Below are 18,460 nucleotides of genomic sequence, written 5' to 3' on the forward strand. Positions count from 1 at the left end.
CTCATGTATATTACGCATTTATGCAGTAGTGGCTGATGATCAGCACAAAAATTTAGTCTTGTTGACTGATTGTTTATTTATCTTTAAGTAGTGCATCCGCGTGTGAAAGAGGGCGTATCGTCGTTGGAGACAATTAGAGAAAGTGCTCATCGAGATGCGCATGCTGGTGGAAGTCGCTTGCTAGTTCCTAGTTGCATGGTCAAACAACTTGCTTATATCAGATGCTCAATGTTTTTTTAACAAAAATGATAGACATACGGAAGAAGGCTACAGAAATAATCTTTTAGTCCACGATAACGTTTCCTTTCACTGAACGCACATCAATATCAAGTCAAGTCTAACCTTGAACTTTCTCACAAAAAAGAAAAAAACTAGCCTTGAACTGGGCTACATTCTTACAAATGTGTGTGTCATCTCCTAATTCATAACCCCCCCCCCCCCCCCCTCCCCCAACCAGGTGGCGACACCACACCTCTGATTTCCTCTGTAGCCTTGAATCCGTAGAAAAACTACCCGTAACTGTAGAATTTCTCCCTTTTAACAAATACTCCCTCTGTCCCATAATATAAGAGCATTTTTGACACTACACTAGTGTAAAAAAACGCTCTTATATTATGGGACGGAAAGAGTAACTTTTGTTGGTCCTCGGAGCTCCATGCATCAATGGACGTGAATGTGGCGCGAAGGCTGCGGTTAACTTGAGTGACGACTGACGATTATCCAGTCGTCGTCTACTCGTGTACCTTGGTCTTGATTTATTCTTTCCTCAAGTGCTGCATCTTCATGAGAGCACCGAGCACCAAGCCCACGTTCAGCTCAGAACACTCTAGCTAGGTGGCCCCTCGTCCATCGAGTTTCCCCTTGCATCATGGCGACGGCGGCTTCGCGTGCACGCAGCAGCATCCTCGTTTCTGTTTGCGCTGGGTGCTTCCTCCTGCTCTGCTTGTCGCGTGATGCAGCCGCCTCACCTCTCTCCTTCAGCTTCGACTTCTCCAACAAATCCACCTTCGGCTCAAGAATCCAAGTCATGGGCGACGCGCTCCAGCAAGACAACCTGGTCGACCTCACGGTCGACACCTCGTACAGGCGTGGTATCCACTATCTCAAGGGGCGGATGTCGTACGTCGACCCCGTGCCCTTCTTTGACACCACCACCCACGAGTTGACGAGCTTCGTCACGCACTTCACCTTCGCGATCAAGCCCATCCAAGGGGAGATAAGGGGGGATGGCATGGCTTTCTTCCTCTCCAGCTTCCCGCCGACAGTGCCGGCCAACTCGACCGGGGGCAACCTTGGCCTCATTGTCCAGGGTGACGGGAACGCCTTGGGCGTAGACCGGTTCGTCGCCATCGTGTTCAAGACGTTCAACAACTCGGACCACATCGGCATCGACATCAACTCTGCCTTGTCCTCCAAAAATGAAACGGCATTGCCCGACTTCAGCCTGAATGGCTCCATGACGGCGTGCATCACTTTTAATGGCACCACCGGCATGATCGACGCCTCCCTGCAGTTTAATGACAACCGTTCCCTTGGCCCCTTTAAGGTTAGTTATCAACTACCCGATCCCACATCCTTGCTCCCGCCGGGGGTGGCGGTGGGGTTTTCTGCAGGCACAGGCGACTACTCCGAGCGCCATCAGATAATGTCCTGGTCCTTCACCACAACTCTTCCTCAACGCAAAGGTATATCTATACTTGTACTCCCTCCTAGTGTCAAAAACGTTCTTATATTTTGGGACGGAGGGAGTAGCTTTTAAGTTTCATACAAAGCTAGCAACTTTCATTTAAAAATACATTATTTTTAACACATTTTTTAATCTCCAAAAGTCTTTTCTCAATATAAAAGGTTATAGATTCAATTTTTTTTTTTGCGGATGAAAGGTTCATTCATCGAGGAAGAATGTCATTCTTCCAACAATTAACATCTATTCTTTTTCTAGCTGTTTTATATAGGTCTTTGTTTCACGGGTAAAACTTGTATTACTCAATTCATAACAGGACTGCAATCAAAGACGTTAAGATCAATGGCTACCCGAGGGCCAGACCCAAGCCTGCATATAGTTTGCCAAAGCATCACTAACTTTATTTTGAAAACGACTAACATGAGTAATACACTAATTCTACAGAGACTCATCATGTACTTGATCTCCTGCACAAACTACGAATTCAGCGATCTGTTCGCATCGCTTGCTTGAATCATCTTAACTGCCACAAGAGAATCAGGCCCGGTTCTTTTGGCTGATTCTGTTAGAATCTTGAGAATCGACCCACCACCCAGCTTCTCTCAGAATCTTGAACCCATTATTTTTGACAATCCTAGCTGTTTAAATCCTAACTAGCTAGGATTGTAAAAAAATATATGGGTTCAAGATTCTCAAAGAACCTGGGGGGAGGCCTGATTCTCAAGATTCTAGGAGAATAGGCCAAAAGAACTAGGCCTCAATCTCAATTGCCACGGGTAAACATGTCTGTAGCAGGTTTTGGAGCGCGCACGCGGGGGGGGGGGGGGGGGGGGGGGGGGGGTGGGGGGTGGCAAAGAGATACCCAGAATTTACTATCTTAATTGGCAGTCCTGAGCGCTCACAAGATTACCAAATATTCATTGAACAACTAAAGGAAAGGCTTTTGATCACACACTTGTCGTCTGGGGACCGCCCACATCCATTCATTTCATTCATTCATTATTCTGTTGTGGATTCGAACCACTAGCACAAATTTGATTTCGAGTCAAAGGGCACTTTTTTAGGATTTCTAGTCCTTTTACCTTTCAGAACCTCTCTTTCTAAGTTTTTTTTTCAAAACCAGTTCATATCACTTGTCTTTCTGGTCATTCAGAATCTCATCGAATACTAGTAATGTTTTCGAAGAGAAAATAGAAGCACTAGAGAGCTCAAGTTCACTTCATTAATCACAAGATGCAAATGAAAACGGATGTGAGCGGAGCGGAAACGAGGATTTAGGTATATAAGGAGACGACCCGCCAAGCAAGCTAGCCTGATACCGTCTTTCATTGATGTTTCTTCCATCAATTATCCGGATTTATGCCGTATATCAACATATTATGGGTTCGAGGGTTATCCATTAGGAAAAGACTTGGAAGCAGCCATCCTTTGAAGAAAGCGTAATAGCTCACTGGTCTAGCTCCATGGCACCGAAAATGTCTCAGGGCTCAAGTGATTCACCGAAGCGACGCTGCTGTATTGTTGTATTCTGCTGGGATGTGCAGAGACCGAAAGCTAAGCTTTTATAAGCTATTAAGGGAGACGCTTTACTGTCATCTGACTTGGGATGGAGCCCTTCAGTAGACTTATTCCATCCATCTTACTCCGAGGGACCGTAGAACTGGAAGCGCCTTCTAAACAACTCGAGAAGTCTTTCTCGTTTTGTCAATATCCAACAGCTTAGTGTACAAGGTGCTCACACATGAAATTCCCTTTTGAAGGATATCCTATTTGACTTTTATGCCATTCTTCCCAGTGAACTCAACGATTCCTTCCCTGCGACTTTTTGACCCATTTTGCCTTTCTTGGTTGGTGGGTGTATCCGTCCCGGACATCTACAACGTCCTCTCATGCCTTGGGGGGGGGGGGGGGGGGGATTCTTTGACCGGCTTTGCTTGTTTCGTGATTCACGTAGATTGGAATTCACTCCAGCTTGATGACCTCACTTCTCTTGGGAACTTGCTTCTTCCTTCACCGAAGTTAGTAGTTAGCTTTTATGGATTTGTTCTTGACTATCCCCACAAGCTTCTCTTATCTACTGGAATGCAAATAGGAGTGAAACAAAACTAAAGAAAAAGATTAAAGAATAACGTTTGACAAAATGATTAATGCAAAATGATCCATTAAAGAAAACCGAGGATCGATGTAATTTAATTGCAAAAAGATGTTGTTGCAGCCGAAGAAAAAGTGAAAGGGCAAGTAAATAATCTAAACATGCGGGTAAGCAGCAAAAAAAGAATTAAAAAAAAAGATGACCCCTTCTTTCTTCCCTGAGCATGCATTACCGATAAATATTCATTCTTTCGCTCGATCACTTCCTTTTCCACTAACTGATTGCTTAGGAACCTTAGCGTGCGATCTGGGATGTTTCCCTCTAGACTTTGGACGCTTGACTCCAGTGGAATTCCATTAACAAGCCGCGCCCTTGCTTGGATGAAAAAATGTGCTAACGAGTGACATTCCATACACGCACCCTATTGCTTCCAAAGCTTCCCAGCATGAAAAAAGCTCTCTCAAAAGAAAAGAAAAATGATCAAACCCTGCCCATCACGCAACACCATACCCAGTCCAGCACGTCCATCCTCCGAGAATGAACCATCAGATTTCAATTTTAACCCAACTTTTAGAAGGAAAAACCCAGCCGATCGAGTTGATCCGTTGATCTACGTTCATGCTCCAATCTATTTGGAATTGGTACGTGTTATTTTCGTTCCTCGTATATAGAGACCAACACACTGGAAGCTAAAAACACCAAACAAAAACAAGGCCAAATGGTCATCGTGCAAGGTAGAGAATTATCTCTGGACCACCCTTTGATCATATTGATGCTATATTTTGATGGTATGCATGCTGCTTTTATTACATAATAATATGTACAAGAGTTCCATTAGTGCTTGCTATATTCCTGCACATACAGAGTACATGATAATCTAGTGAAAGTACCTGGTCTTGGATATGAATAACCATATAATTTAATTAGACTAGGATAATAATTGACATTGATTCTTCAATACAATCTCTAATCTGGTAATTGTCAAAATAATAACATTATTTTGAGAACTACAAGTCCACATTTAAGAATTGGAAAATCATATGAGCCCAAGATAAAATTAGACGCAGTGTATTGTCATTTATATAATTATTATGTAGAAAGAATACAATCAGATTATGATGTAAATGATATTTTACAAACTTAATTAGTATTGTGAATTAAATATAAAATCTCGAAATTCATTTAGAAAAACAATCCATAAGCACTTCTTCTCGAAACAGACTTTCGCCCAGCTTGATAAATAAAGCAACAAAGGAATAAAGTACAAGGCCAAACGATACAATATGGTGAGATAGCTCTCTTACAAAGTCGATCCCATGATAACCGGATCACGCAGAACGCACTCAACTATGCTACTAGCAAAGAACACAGGAAGATCTGAACACACACCCACGCTATGACCGAGGTTGAAGCTCAAGTTGAAGCTATTGTGGTGACCCATGTTGCACCACCAAACTCTGTGGGGGATTTTCTCGGTAAGCTTACTCGTGTGGTTCCATACCCTCTGCTTGGGACACCGATACCCTTGCAGTCAGAGAAAGATGGTGGAATAAATCCTACGCTATCCTATGTTTTCATAATAACAATGATACTCAACACCCCCCCCCCCCCCCCCCCCCCCCCCGCGCACGCAGACACAACGGTAGCGACGCAGACGGTGAGACTGGAGAAGAATCCAAAGGCAAGCCGATGGACACCCCCACAGTCGTAACGGTTGATGCATCGCGGAGTCGAGGCTGGAGTGGAAACCGACGAGGTTGCTCAAGCATGGCTGTAGCCCTTTGTGCCATTTTTCGAGGTAGCCGAGAGCGTAGGGTGGTGTAGCCGTTGTTGAGGTAGCCGCGCGAGGGTCGATGTCGAGTCAGGGTGGCCGGTGTCAAGGTAGCCACCATGGACTGGGAAGAAGAGCGGCGGCGGCTAGGTCAGAAGCGCGGCGACAGTGCTCGAAGTAGGCGAGGAAGATCCCAACAACGTGACGAAGACCGGCACGGACAGTGGCGTTCCCGCGCCTAGGGAGGCGGCGCGACGCATACCACGTAGAAGTCAACGCGCGGGGACGACGAAGTGGACCGCGTGCCGCAACGATACGGCCTGAAGGAGCGACGCAGCGACATCGCGCGAGTTGGGGCGATGGCGGGGAAGACCTCAGGGCGGTTGCAGGGACCGTGTGCCACGCTTGCTATGGCCCGACGGGGCGACGCAGCGGCAGTGCGAGGGTCGATGCAGCCTCGGGGACGGCCTGGAGCGGACGGCCTCGAGGCGACGGTTGACCGCGGGCCGCGGCACTACGGCCCGAAGGGGCGACGCAGCGGCAGCGCCGCGGGTCAGTGCAGCCGCGGGAAGAACCACGGGGCGGCGGCCCTGCAGCCCAACGGGGCGACGCAGCGGCAGCCTGTTGCTCGATCGGCGGAGGGGCGTGCTGAACTCGGGGACAGGGCGGTGATGGCCGGCGTAGATCGACGAGCGGGCCGACGCGTGGACGACGGCCGTGAGGGGCCGCCTGTCGCGCAAGGCCGCCGGGTCGGGGCGACGGGCGGACGGCGGCCGTTAGGGGCCGCCTGTCGCGCGAGGCCGCCGGGTTGGTGAAGAGGCCGGCAGGTCGCGCCGGTGTCGGAGTAGAAGCGCACGGGGGTCGACCGCGACGGTGGGCGACACAAACCGATCAAGTATAGATCGGAAAACCAAAAAGATAAACGCCGATCAAAACGACCGGCGAGAGAGCGAAAAAACCCGGAGCAAGGGCTCAGGAAAAAGACTCTCTAGGGTAGCCAGCCAACACGACCGGCGGACGAACCCTAGATACGGGCGGCGCGGCCCCCGGCGGCGGTCATGGAGGTCGACCGCCCCGGGGGCGGCGCGCGGGTGCGGAAACGGCGGCGGCTAGGGTTTAGAACCCGGAAACTGATACGATGTCAGAAGGGAGAGAGAGGATTGGTGGAATAGTTCGTTCGTTGTATTGCTTGAGCCTCGTGGGTATATATATAGGAGTACAAGGTCGTCTTGAAGTACAAGGCAAGGTGGAATAAATCCCACGTTATTCTATGTTTTCATAATAACAATGATACTCAACAGAGGGTGTTGAGCTCAAGATGAAGGCCTACTTGGACATGTATAATAAACCACTCTCATCTCAAGTGGTCGAGGCATTGAAAGCTTTGGCGGCCATCGGAAAGTGGAAGGTGGTCCTGGTAGGATGTCTTTCGCAAGATGATGTATGTCCATGATGCATGGATGCATAGGCGGTGGTCACGCTCGGTATGGAGGAGTCTTTTCGTGAGTGTGGTGGTCAGTTCAATTGCTCTTGAGCTTCGTTTGTTAGTTTTGGTTCTTGGTGTTCTTGTGTTCGGCTCGGACGATGTTCCTTGATGTCGGATGCGTGTGCTTCTTCAAGCCCCTGTCCTCAACCTCTAGTGTCTTTTTTCTGTTTTTTTCACTCAGATCCGGGCATTATGGTTTTCAGCCTAGTTTCTTTTATAAATCTGGTCAATCCATACTTTTCATTTCTCTCTCTTATAATGAAATCGACAGAGCCTGCTTTGCACCGTCAAAAATAAAATAAAAAATAGCATGTAATTTTTCCGAACAAAGTACATGGGAGTTTATTAGTCTATATAGCTCCTGCCTGTAGGCGGCAAGTAATTTGTAGGTCTGCCAGGACTATAAAAGACTGTTACTTTTCCTTTGCCGAAGCAGGGTATATAAGATTAGACGGAGCTCTGTTTTTGGTCCTCTTGGGCTATCTTGTCACACACTTGATGCAAACTCGATTCTGCATGTGCAGGGCAAAGTAGGAAGGCAACAAGGAATGCAATGCTGATTATTGCTGCTTGCAGCATTGTTTTGGTGGCTGGGTTCATCGTTCTCCTCCGGCGCCGTTGGCTCTTCCCTGACAGGCAAAGCATACAGCTTGGCAGCTTGGGGCCAAGGCAATTTTCACCGAGGCAGCTCAAGCGTGCGACCAACAACTTTTCACATCTGTTGGGCGAAGGTGCATTCGGTCTTGTCTACAAGGTAATCATAACATGTACATCTTGCCAGACAGTACTTAACCTTCACGAAACTATATTAACCATGACGGTGTGCGTTGTTTCGTTCATTAGGGAACCTTGGAAGGCAAAGAGGTGGCTGTAAAGAAACTAAGTCCCCGCATGGTTGGAGTTGGAGCGACCGACTTTGGCAACGAAGCCAGGCTCCTCATGGCGATTAAGCATAAGAATCTGGTGAAGCTGTTGGGGTACTGCAACAGAGGCGAGAACAGGTTGCTCTGTTTGGAGTATCTCTCCGGCGGAAGCCTCGACAAGCTAATCTATGGTATGATGGATCGCGTGATCGAACTCTTTACAACGATTCACCATGCATCATAGAAACAAACTGTTAATAGCGTCAAGGAGAAACGCTTTATATAGGGACTGCATGTAGCTACCTCAGGTGCCTGAAAATTCAGTGAATTTTCTTGGACGTCCGATCGGCATCCAACGGCCATCGTACCTTCTTCTTCCTCCCACACACCCCTGACCTGTCCCGCCCTAGCCGCTTGCTACTGCCCTGCCCTCCCCTCAACCTCCCCCATCGTTGTGCTTGCCACCGCCGTGGCCATCCCTCTAAGCCCCCTTTCTCCAACAACGGCGACGACTACCCCTCCCCTCCCCCCCTCCTGCCCACCAGCACTGGTCAACCCACTTCCTCACTTCCGCTGGGGATGCTGCCACTCACAGCGTCGTCACCGTCTCCGGCGTGGTCCTGGCTCAGCCTCGTCGGGGTCGATCTTTGTCGCTATCGCTCCTCGCGTCATCCACGTCTCCAGCCTCGTCCCAAAATCGACTAGCGTGAGCGAATTTTTTAGGTACCTGAGAAATAGCAACACGCTTAATATATTGATAACAAAAGAGCGCATGCATTGCAACGCACGAAAAAAATAACAGATGCCCAAATAACTGTGACTCAAGACCCCGATAGGTCCATGTTATTTATTCGAACACGGCATCCCATTTGTGTTGCCACTTATCCTTCTCCCACCCTCGTCAACGGTGGCCTCGGTGCTCACACAATCACAACACGTTTAAATGTGCAATGCTGTCTCTCTCAGTATAAGATGAGAAATCTGTTTTCCTTTTTCCCGTGCAAGGTTTTTCTGACGCGTCCATGCGTTGTTACAGATGATTTCTTTCATATCCAATCTTATTTTACTAAGCTGCTTATTTTGAATCCAGATCTACACCGATACAAAAAGAGAGGCATATCGTGCACCACAGATTAAGACAACACCATAAATGACATTTTTTAAATGGTGAACAGGTAAAATAATATCAATTCATATGATACAAAAAAATTAATTTCATATATAATATGTTAAAATCGGAGTTATGATTTGAAAGACATGACTATTTTAAAAAACATAAGATATGTACCGCGGGTTAATTAAACCAAATATCTGGGTGTTTTCCGCAAATAGTGAACAGATTTTCTGGAGTCACTTAAACCCGGACCGCGGGTTGAGAGATCTCCGAAAAAGTGAAACATTATCTCTGAAATCACTTAAACCAGGACTACATGTTGATTTTAAGAAAGAGCGGGGGATTTTATGCAGAAAGGCACGACGATGGACCGACATAACCATTCCGTATTAGTAGGTATAGATTGTAGATGACCTATTGTTTTACCATCTATTTGTTGAAAGATATCAAAGTATGCACCACGTTTTAAAGACATGAAACACGAGTTCCCATTTGTGCCACATTTTAACCTTCTATAGTTTCTCTAGACTCTAGCCAAGGAAGCTAAAATTGTGGATACTTACTAGACCCGAGTCAAACAGGTTAATGGCACGTCTCCTCATTATTTGACATTCTTTAAATAAAAAATTGATGCTGCAGTTCAAGTATATAGAAACAGTGGTTATATGATGTTGCGCATCTCTTCCTAAAAACCATTTGTCTAAAAAATGATGATAATATTTCTGGCATCTGCTTGATTGATGCACACAATTATATAGTATTGATTATTTAACAGTACCGTGCAAAGTCAAGTATTGATGCCGAACAAATTGGCGTACACAAAAATTGAAGTTCATATGTTGCTCTATTTGATAGAAACAAAAAAGACAAAAGTACTTGCACAGATCTTGATGCAAAAAATGGACGACTAGATAAGGGGGTGCAGGAAAGCTTATGCTTCCTCAAATGTTAACCGAGGCAAGCGGCGGCTGGGAGGCACCGAGTGGCATTCATAAATATTAGGACGCTGCTAGGCGCAAAACGACCGGCCCAAATTTTAGTTGCTCAGCGCGCACCCATCGGATTCAGAGCCTTCCAGCTGTTGGATTTGCCTCTCAGGCCCTTTCTTCTGCCTCATGCTCGAGTGACCGCGTATAGAAAAAAAAACCATGATGAGCTGCTCACCACGTGTTGCGCGCCTCCTCTATCAGCTGCTCTTTCGCGAGATGCTTCGGCCGTGTTTATCGGTGTCGTCGGCCCTGGCACCAGCAGCGCGTAGCGCCCCCTCTCGCTTGTCACCATCAATTGCAACACGGGGGTTCGTTCTTAATGCTTGCACACCAGGCCATCGTAGCACCCCTGCCAGTCCTGCTAATGTAGCCACCACCGCCCCGCCATTCCAGGAGACTGTCTCTGCTCCATCCTCATCCTCGCTGTCGAAGGCCTGCCTCCGTCGACAATTGCAGCTTTTCTCCTTGATCTCTGCGAACTATTGCCTTCATTCATCACCATGAAAAATGGTATAACAAATTTTCTCGCTGGTCATAGTGAAAGCCGCCGACGATTGCAGCAAATCGTCACTGCCTCCTTCGCGGGTCGCAGCTTCACCATGAAACTGTTGTAGCAAACAACATCGCCAGCCCCAGCTGTCGATCTCGCATTCCAGCAGTTGACGTCGCCGGTTCCAACAATTGGCATCACCGGTTCTAACACACACCCTTGCCGGTTGTGTGTTCCGACTGCAACGGTTGCAGCTCGAAGCCCGTGGTCTCCCCTCTGCTCGAGAGCTCGCAGGCCATGGCCACAAAACGCAGCACGAGCCACACGGGTTCCAGCAACAATGCACACCGGTAGCAGCATTCGTGGACGACCTACAACTCCACACTGTGCCCCCGCGATGGGGGAGCAGGCTTCCCAGCGATGGGGGAGGAGGAAGAGGTGGCGAGCACACCTCCAGGTTGAGCACTTCCCTCTTGCTCGGGCTCATGGCTTCTCCTGAGGAGCCCGCCCCTTACCATCCTTGCGCGCCAACGGGGGAAGAGGGAGATTTGTGGGCAGCGTGGAGCCATTGTCATCGGCGGTAGCAGGTGATGCGTGGCTAGAGCATCGGAGTGAGATAAGAGACGAGGCGAGAGGAGAAAAGAAAGAGGTGTGGCCGCACATCGTATTTAGGAGGAAGAAAATAAGGATGGAGTGGGAAGAGGAGGAAGGTGCATGGGACCACATGGCCATGTGGTGTGGGTTCGTGTTAGGAGACACGAGGGACCGGCCGAAAACTCCGTCGGTTGTCCGGCAGGAATCATTTTCCTAAATTTTCACACTCCAATATATGTCACAAATATTTTTACAATACAGTGTCAACCGGTGTTGAACTTAATATTTTGGGTTCAGATTTACTCCTCTATGTTGCACCTAGCCGAAGTCCTAAAACCCCTCCAACCGGCCTAAATATGCTTGGCGCTTGCGCGGCCGAGTAAAACTGGCGCACCTCTTTCTCCAACCCTCGCGCCTCCGTCATTCCCGCAGCAGCCACCACGCACCGCCGTCGCCATCGATGACCGGCCCTCACGCTGGAATGGGTAGCCAAGATCCTTCCTTTACCCCACCGGCCACCGCCGCCGGAAACCAACCCCGCGCCGAAAAAAGGGTTGGCGATGGAAAAAGTCCAACGGCCAGAAGCACCGGCTCCAACCGCGGCAAAGGCCGCCGGGTTGCGACTTCCTCTCTGATGACGGTCCACCGCCCTCCCACCACTCCTGCCAGAATGAAGAGAGCTCGAAAACCGAGGGTGCCAGTGGTGGCCCTCGCCGAGGAGGCCAGGAATAATAATAATAATAATAATAATAATAATAATAATAATAATAATAATAATAATAATAATAATAATAATAAGACCACTCCGACGCCCCATCCATGTCTAGCACCTCGTGCGGCGTCTCCGGTGACCCCTGTGACCACTGCTCTGTTACAGTCGGCGGCCGTAGCCGGCAAGAAGGGTCGCGGACGCCAGGTGCTCGACTAAATGCCAACAAGGTAAAGAAAACCATCTTTCACATTTCGACCAACGAATTTTAGATGGTGATTGTTGTTGGCCAATGGTGATGGGGTTTGTCCGCTTTGTTGTCGTAGTGTGGAGATTAACACAACCACATTCTTGGCATCTTTGGAGTCCTCGACTATGATGGGGCTAGATGATCTCAATTATGACAATTTGGGATCATTCAGAGGTGGCCGAAGAGATGGAAGAAGAGAAGGAGGACGATGAGGAGGAGGCCAATGGATATGCAGTTGAGGAGGTGTCTGAAACAAGCACGAGGCCATCAAGGTCACGCACCGCCAACTACAATCAAGTTGAAGATGTTGCTCTATGATATGTTTGGATGAACATCTCCATGGGTGCAACAGTTGTAACTGATCAAACCAAGGTTGTGTTTTGGGAGAGAATTGTGGATTACTACAACAACTTCGTGGAGGTGCAATCAAGCCATTCGTAAGGTTCTCTTAGGCATCATTGGGGCACCATTCACGACCAATGCAACCAATGGTCCGGTTGCATCAATCAAGTGAATCGTGCACCACCGAGCGGTGTGCAAGTGGCGGAGTATGGCCCTACATGCAAGAACTATTCAAACATAGGAACACCAAGTCCGGCCACAAGCCTTTCACGTTGCATCATTGCTACAAAGAGCTATGCAAGAATGAGAAGTGGATCGATAGAGCTGCGGAGACCACCCCAAAGAAATCAAGGTTGGGCATATCCGTTGAGGAGGACAACAAGGTGGATGAAGAGACCAACAAAAGACTGGAATATAACAAAATTGCAAAAGAGAGAAAGAAGAGAAATGCATATGATGGCACATACAAATAAGAACTTATGGCCATGTTTGAGGCCAATAAGGTGTTGGCAGCTGAATGCAAAGAAGAGAAGATGGCGAGGTGAAATGAGCTCAAGATGTTGGAGATGTTGGAGGATGAGAAATGGATGCCAAGTTGATGGCCGAAGAGAGAAAGTTGAAGGCGAAAGAGCATAGACTTACACTTGAGAAGGAGAGAATTCATGATGGCAGGAAAGAAGAAGATCGTGGTATCATGTTCATGAATCCAACCACAATGGATGAAACCACAAGAAATTATTGAGAGCTCACTCGTATGGAGATCTTGACCCAAACGAAACGCTCTCGTCGGAATGGTGTGGGCGAGAGGATGGTGCTGGTGATGGTGGCCGGAAGGATGGTGGTGGTGGTGGCGGTGAAGATTTCTTCGGCGAGGACTTCGTTTGAGTTCGTGCATGCCATTGGTTGGCTCAATCCTCGACATACACATGTTAGGTTTGTGGTGGTTTTGGATGAAACTTTGTGTTTTAAGTGACGCCTTTTGGATGAACTACGCATGTTTTAATTTGAAAATCGCGATAATGAAACTTGAGAAGTGTTTGAAGTTCATGCGGTTAGAACACAAAATCTATTTTTTTTACTCCACTAAGTGTAAGGGATTAGCTAGGTGCGGCCCCCTATAGAGAAGATAAAGTTTACTCCTCTGACTTTACTCAGCCGGATCCCCTCTATTTTTAGGGATCGGTTAGAGTTGGCCTTAGTTGCATGCACCTATAGCTTCATAAAACCCATGCTGACGGTGTTCTGGAATGACTGTGTCAAGCTAAGACGCCCGGAGGAGGAGGACTTGGCTGGTGCGCACGATACCAAGTAGTACAAGGAATATGTTCGGGCTTGCAATATCTTCATCATGAATTGGACCCTGAACAGAGGATCGTGCACATGGATCTGAAGGCGAGCAACGTGCTGATCAGCCGTAACGAGCGCGGAGACATCACCAATGTAAAGATCGCGGATTTCGGCCTGTCAAAGCTCTTCAGAGCGGACCTAACACACTCCTACACTGAACTGGTCATTGGTCTAAAGTAAGTAGAGACTGTATATGGTAGCAAGATAATAATAATCTCCAGACACTCTGGCTATAGTGCTAACTATTTATCCGTGGATGGACGATGCAGGGCGTACATGGCCCCGGAATACCTTACCAGGGGCAGGATCTCAGCCAAGGTGGACATATATTGTTTCGGCGTTCTTATTCTGGAGATAGTCACTGGCGACTGCGCCAACGTGAATGATTCCTCGGTCGAATTCATCGACCGGGTAAGCGCTGGCCGGCGATCGAGTTGTGAGTTTCAGAGTTTGTGCTCGTCGATCTTAGGAGTACAGTAGATGACTTGTCACAAGCTCATGTGCAGGTGCGCAGGGAGTGGGGCAACGGAGACGTGAGAAGGATCACGGTGGGAAGCTGCTCCGACGACTGCATTCCACAAGCTCGCAACTGCATCGATATAGCGCTGGACTGCATCCAGGAAGACCCCGACCGCAGGCCGGACGCGACAGAGATAGGCCAGCGGCTCTCGCTTTCTCGTACCTGCGCCACAGTCCATGCAAGGTAGTATAAGCATCCACCCAACTCAAGTATTTCTCTCGCATACTTCCTCTGTTTCAATGCATGCATATCTAATATAGTGTCAAAAAACGTCTTACAGTATGGGACGGAGGGAGTACTTAGTAATATGTCGGTGTTAGCATGAGCTCATATCCACATGAACAGTAATATGTAAAAAACTGTTTTTTTCACAATGAACATGCCTTGTGTTCCACTTCTAACTGCTTGCCAATTTTCATGAAGGTACAATGTGTGTGGTGGTCTAGAGAAAAAAAAAAGAATCGGATGCACAAAGAAAGGCATTTTAGAGCACTTGTTTTTTTTATCACACACGTCTTTTGTCAGTGAAAACTTGCTTATAGTTAGAACACACGTTATGTTCATTGTCAAAAAATACGAAATTTTATTTCATTTACTACCTTTTACTGTCCATGCCATAGCACATAAGCTTGAGCTCCAAAATGCCTCCTCCTGATATATATATTTTTTTCTTCTCCTTTTACATGATTGACTCAGAGCTTAAGAAGGCGGATGATGTCCATGTTGATGTTGACTGATCCCTTGCAATCCGACTGCGTACATATATTTTGTTTTGTTTTGTCTCTGGTTGGGGGTCCAACATGTATCGTGTCGCTTGATGCCGAGTAAATTGCAAATTACCAATATATTTGTGGACTCTAAATCAATAAACTACCACATTTAGTTTTTTATCTTGCAAAAGTCCGTCATTATTTTTATTTTATTTTGAAAAAACTCCCCATCTATTTATTTTCAATTATGATAGTTCAACGAACATTAGAAATAATAAAAATTACATTCAGAACCGTAGACCACCTATCGACGACTCCAAGCACTAAAGTGAGCCGAAGGCACCCCGCTGTCATCGCCCCTCCCTTGTCGGAGCCGAGCAAAACTTGTTGCAGTAGACAGTCGGAAAGTCATTGTACTAAGGCCCGATAGGACCAGCGCAACAGAATAGCAACAGCCACCGACAAAGAGTAGCGTAGATCAGAAGAATCCAACCTGAAGACATAAGAACATAGATGAACGACCACCAGATCCGAACAAATCCACGAAAGACAGATTTGCCGGAGACACAACTTCACACATCCACCGACGATGCTAGAAGCACCACCGGAACGGAGCCTAGGAGGAGAGAACCTTATTCCATCTTCAGGGAGTCACCGACGTCTCGCCTTCTTGAGCAGGACACAAACCCTAACAGAACTCCAACAAGATCTAAAAACGAAACCCCCAACCGGCAAGGGTCGGGATCCACTCCGCTCACATGGCCCGAAGGCCGCTATAGATTGTCATCAATGAGGGCGGCCGCCCCTCCCCTCGTTCCTACCTCCTCGTCCGACCGAAGACCGAGCCGGGGTTGCTCCCCGTGAAGAAAGAGCACGAGGACATGGCCGTCGCTGACGAGACAGCCCTCAAGTGGGCGAAGGCGGACTACGTCCGCGAGCAGGTGGAGCGCCAGCGCCGGGCCTACGAGGAGATCAAAGCTCGGCGCCGCGGACGCGAGGAGGGCGGCGTCGTCATCCTCGACAGCGACGATGATGACGCGCCCGGGCCGTCCAAGCCCCCGCGCGTCGGTGACCTTGGTCAGGGGTGCAGCAGGGACGGCGGCGGCGATGATGACGACGACGATGATGGCGGCGACTACACCCGGTTCTACAGGCTCCTCGGCATGTAGAAGGCGGGCGGCGGCGGCGGCATAGTAGGGCTAGGGGTAGTTGTTTTAAATCATGTTTTTTTGTTTTTTGTACGAATTTGAATGAAATCGCCGAGTTTAGACGAATTTTGTGTTGTGTTTGGCTGATTTGAGGGCGCACTGGAGACGGCGGCCGGGAACACGTTCACCCCCACGCCGAAATTAACGTCGGTTCGGCCCCACGGCGGCGCTTTTTCGGCGTCTTGGGGGGCCGAACGTCTAGAGATAGAGCACTTTGTTTATCTCATGAAGAGGAGCCTTCTTCACCGCCGATGAAAGCCAAGTCTGCTAGGAAGCTCGCAACGCTCAGTCCAATTTAGTCATGGAGGCTGGGTGCTGGTCTCCGCTGATTAAGGCAACCCCGATGAAGAAGGCCAAGAATGTTTGAGCTCTCGCTCCCAGGATCAGTTTTTATCTTGTTCTGGTCTATGTAGCCTTTGGTAGCTGTGATTCTGGTTCATCTAGTTTAAGTTTTGCGGATATTTGGTCTTGTCTGCCTCGTGCAGCCAATTTTAGAACTCTAGTTTATTTCTGCCTACTTTTTTTTTTTTTTTTTTTTTCTTGATCAAGACATGCATCTCGACATTAGGCTCGTTTGTGGTTTCATGCATTAGCATTAATGAACCGGGGAGTGATCATGTTTGTCTAAGATAAGGAGTTAACAACAAATTTATTATGTGTATGTTGGGGTGGCTAGGCATGGGCCAACATTCCACTTTTCTTTCATAATTTTTATGATAAAGTAGAAGGACTTGCAATTATTAGCTGCTAAATGCGTACTGAATGACGATGAAACCAGAGGAGACATCTGTATTTTGCACAAAACGGTACTCCCTCCATCCCAAAATTCTTGTCTTAGATTTGTCTAAATACGGATGTATCAAGTCACGTTTTAGTATTAGATACATCTGTATCTAGACGAATCTAAGACAAGAATTTTGAGACGGAGGGAGTACATAGGAGGATGAAAGGGAGCGAGGGTGAGTTGTCGTACTGACCATGGTAAGTAGCAAGGCGAGGTCGGCAACCGCGTGACCAGTGTCGGGACCCGATGACCCGCTGGATGGCGGCCACCCTCGTCGCTCGCTGCGGCCTCCGCCCTGCCACCGCCGCCGTGGTCTTCAGTGGCGACACAACATCCACGACCACCTCCAGTATCCCGACCCTAGCTTCACCATGGCTGCCCCCATCACAGGCAACTCCAAGACGTGGCCTTTGGCGCGAGGACGAATCAAGAGGAGGAGCCGGTCTTGCGGCGGAGAGGCCGCAATCTGGGACGGGCACGGCACCAACCTTCAAGCAGTGGACAGAAGCTTCAAGCCGAACTCGGGCTTATCGCCCTCCTTCTTTCACGCCGGCGGACCTCTCGCTCGAGGCCGCGACGACGGGACGGGGCGGTAGCCGATCCACTCGATGCCCCCGCTCCCCGCGGTCGACTATCGGCAGGGAAGGTGAAAGAAGAGGAGCGAATACGTATTGGGGCAAGGGTAATACGGGAGCTTCGTGGGTTTTTTATTTATTATTTTTGGCTAGAGAAATGTGTTTAACTGCCTAAATTGAGCTTATCTGAAAAATTACCTTTTGTTTCTTTGCAGAACATCTTTCCAAATAGGCCAGATCCTAGGTTGGATCCTAGTGAGTCACCAACCAGTATGGTTTTCAACATGGCCAACAGGGAAAGAGCAAGAAGAGCTCCTCAAAGGGTCCATGCCCACTGCCTGAGTTGTCTTCATTTGTTGCTGCTGCTGGGGCTGAAATACAACAACCCAGGGTCACTACAGAAATGAATGTTGCTAGGCAAACAAGGGCAAGAACTGAAGCTGACAGTGGAAGAGGAAAGAAAAGGGGAGGCAGAGGAGAGGGAAATCCAAGTGTAAGAAGAGGAAGGGGATCAAGTGCAGTCTCAGGTCTAGGAAGAGGTGCCAGTGCAGATGCAGGGTCGGGAGAGGGAGCAAGTGCAGATGTTGGGAGAGGGAGAGGAGCAAATGCAGGAGCTGGGAGAGGGAGAGGAGCAAATGCAGGAGCTGGGAGAGGGAGAGGAGCAAATGCAGAAGCTGGGAGAGGGAGAGGAACAATGTAGAAGCTGGGAGAGGGAGAGGAGCAAATGCAGAAGCTGGGAGAGGGAGAGGAGCAAATGCAGGAGCTGGGAGAGGGAGAGGAGGCAGTAATGTGCATGCATGGAGAGGGACGGGAGGAAATTCGGATGCATGGAGAGGGAGAGAAGGAAATTCAGATGCATGGAGAGGGAGAGAAGGAAATTCAGATGCACGGAGAGGAAGAGGAGGCCATGCAGGTGAGAGGCCATGGTGGCT

General features: G+C 48.4%; 1 protein-coding gene across 1 annotated transcript; it reads left to right on the forward strand.

Moving 5' to 3' along the window:
* The first annotated feature begins 868 nt into the window (after positions 1 to 868).
* LOC109771856 (L-type lectin-domain containing receptor kinase IX.1-like) lies at positions 869 to 14,438 on the forward strand. The gene is made up of 8 exons (XM_073499489.1): positions 869 to 1,685; positions 6,849 to 6,964; positions 7,343 to 7,533; positions 7,568 to 7,787; positions 7,877 to 8,087; positions 13,646 to 13,907; positions 14,001 to 14,142; positions 14,238 to 14,438. Exons 1-8 carry the CDS (start codon positions 869 to 871, stop codon positions 14,436 to 14,438), a joined length of 2,160 nt encoding a protein of 719 aa, XP_073355590.1.
* The last annotated feature ends 4,022 nt before the right edge of the window (positions 14,439 to 18,460 follow it).

This window comes from Aegilops tauschii, chromosome 5 (assembly GCF_002575655.3).
Source record: "Aegilops tauschii subsp. strangulata cultivar AL8/78 chromosome 5, Aet v6.0, whole genome shotgun sequence".
In the NCBI taxonomy this organism is placed as follows: Eukaryota; Viridiplantae; Streptophyta; class Magnoliopsida; order Poales; family Poaceae; genus Aegilops; species Aegilops tauschii.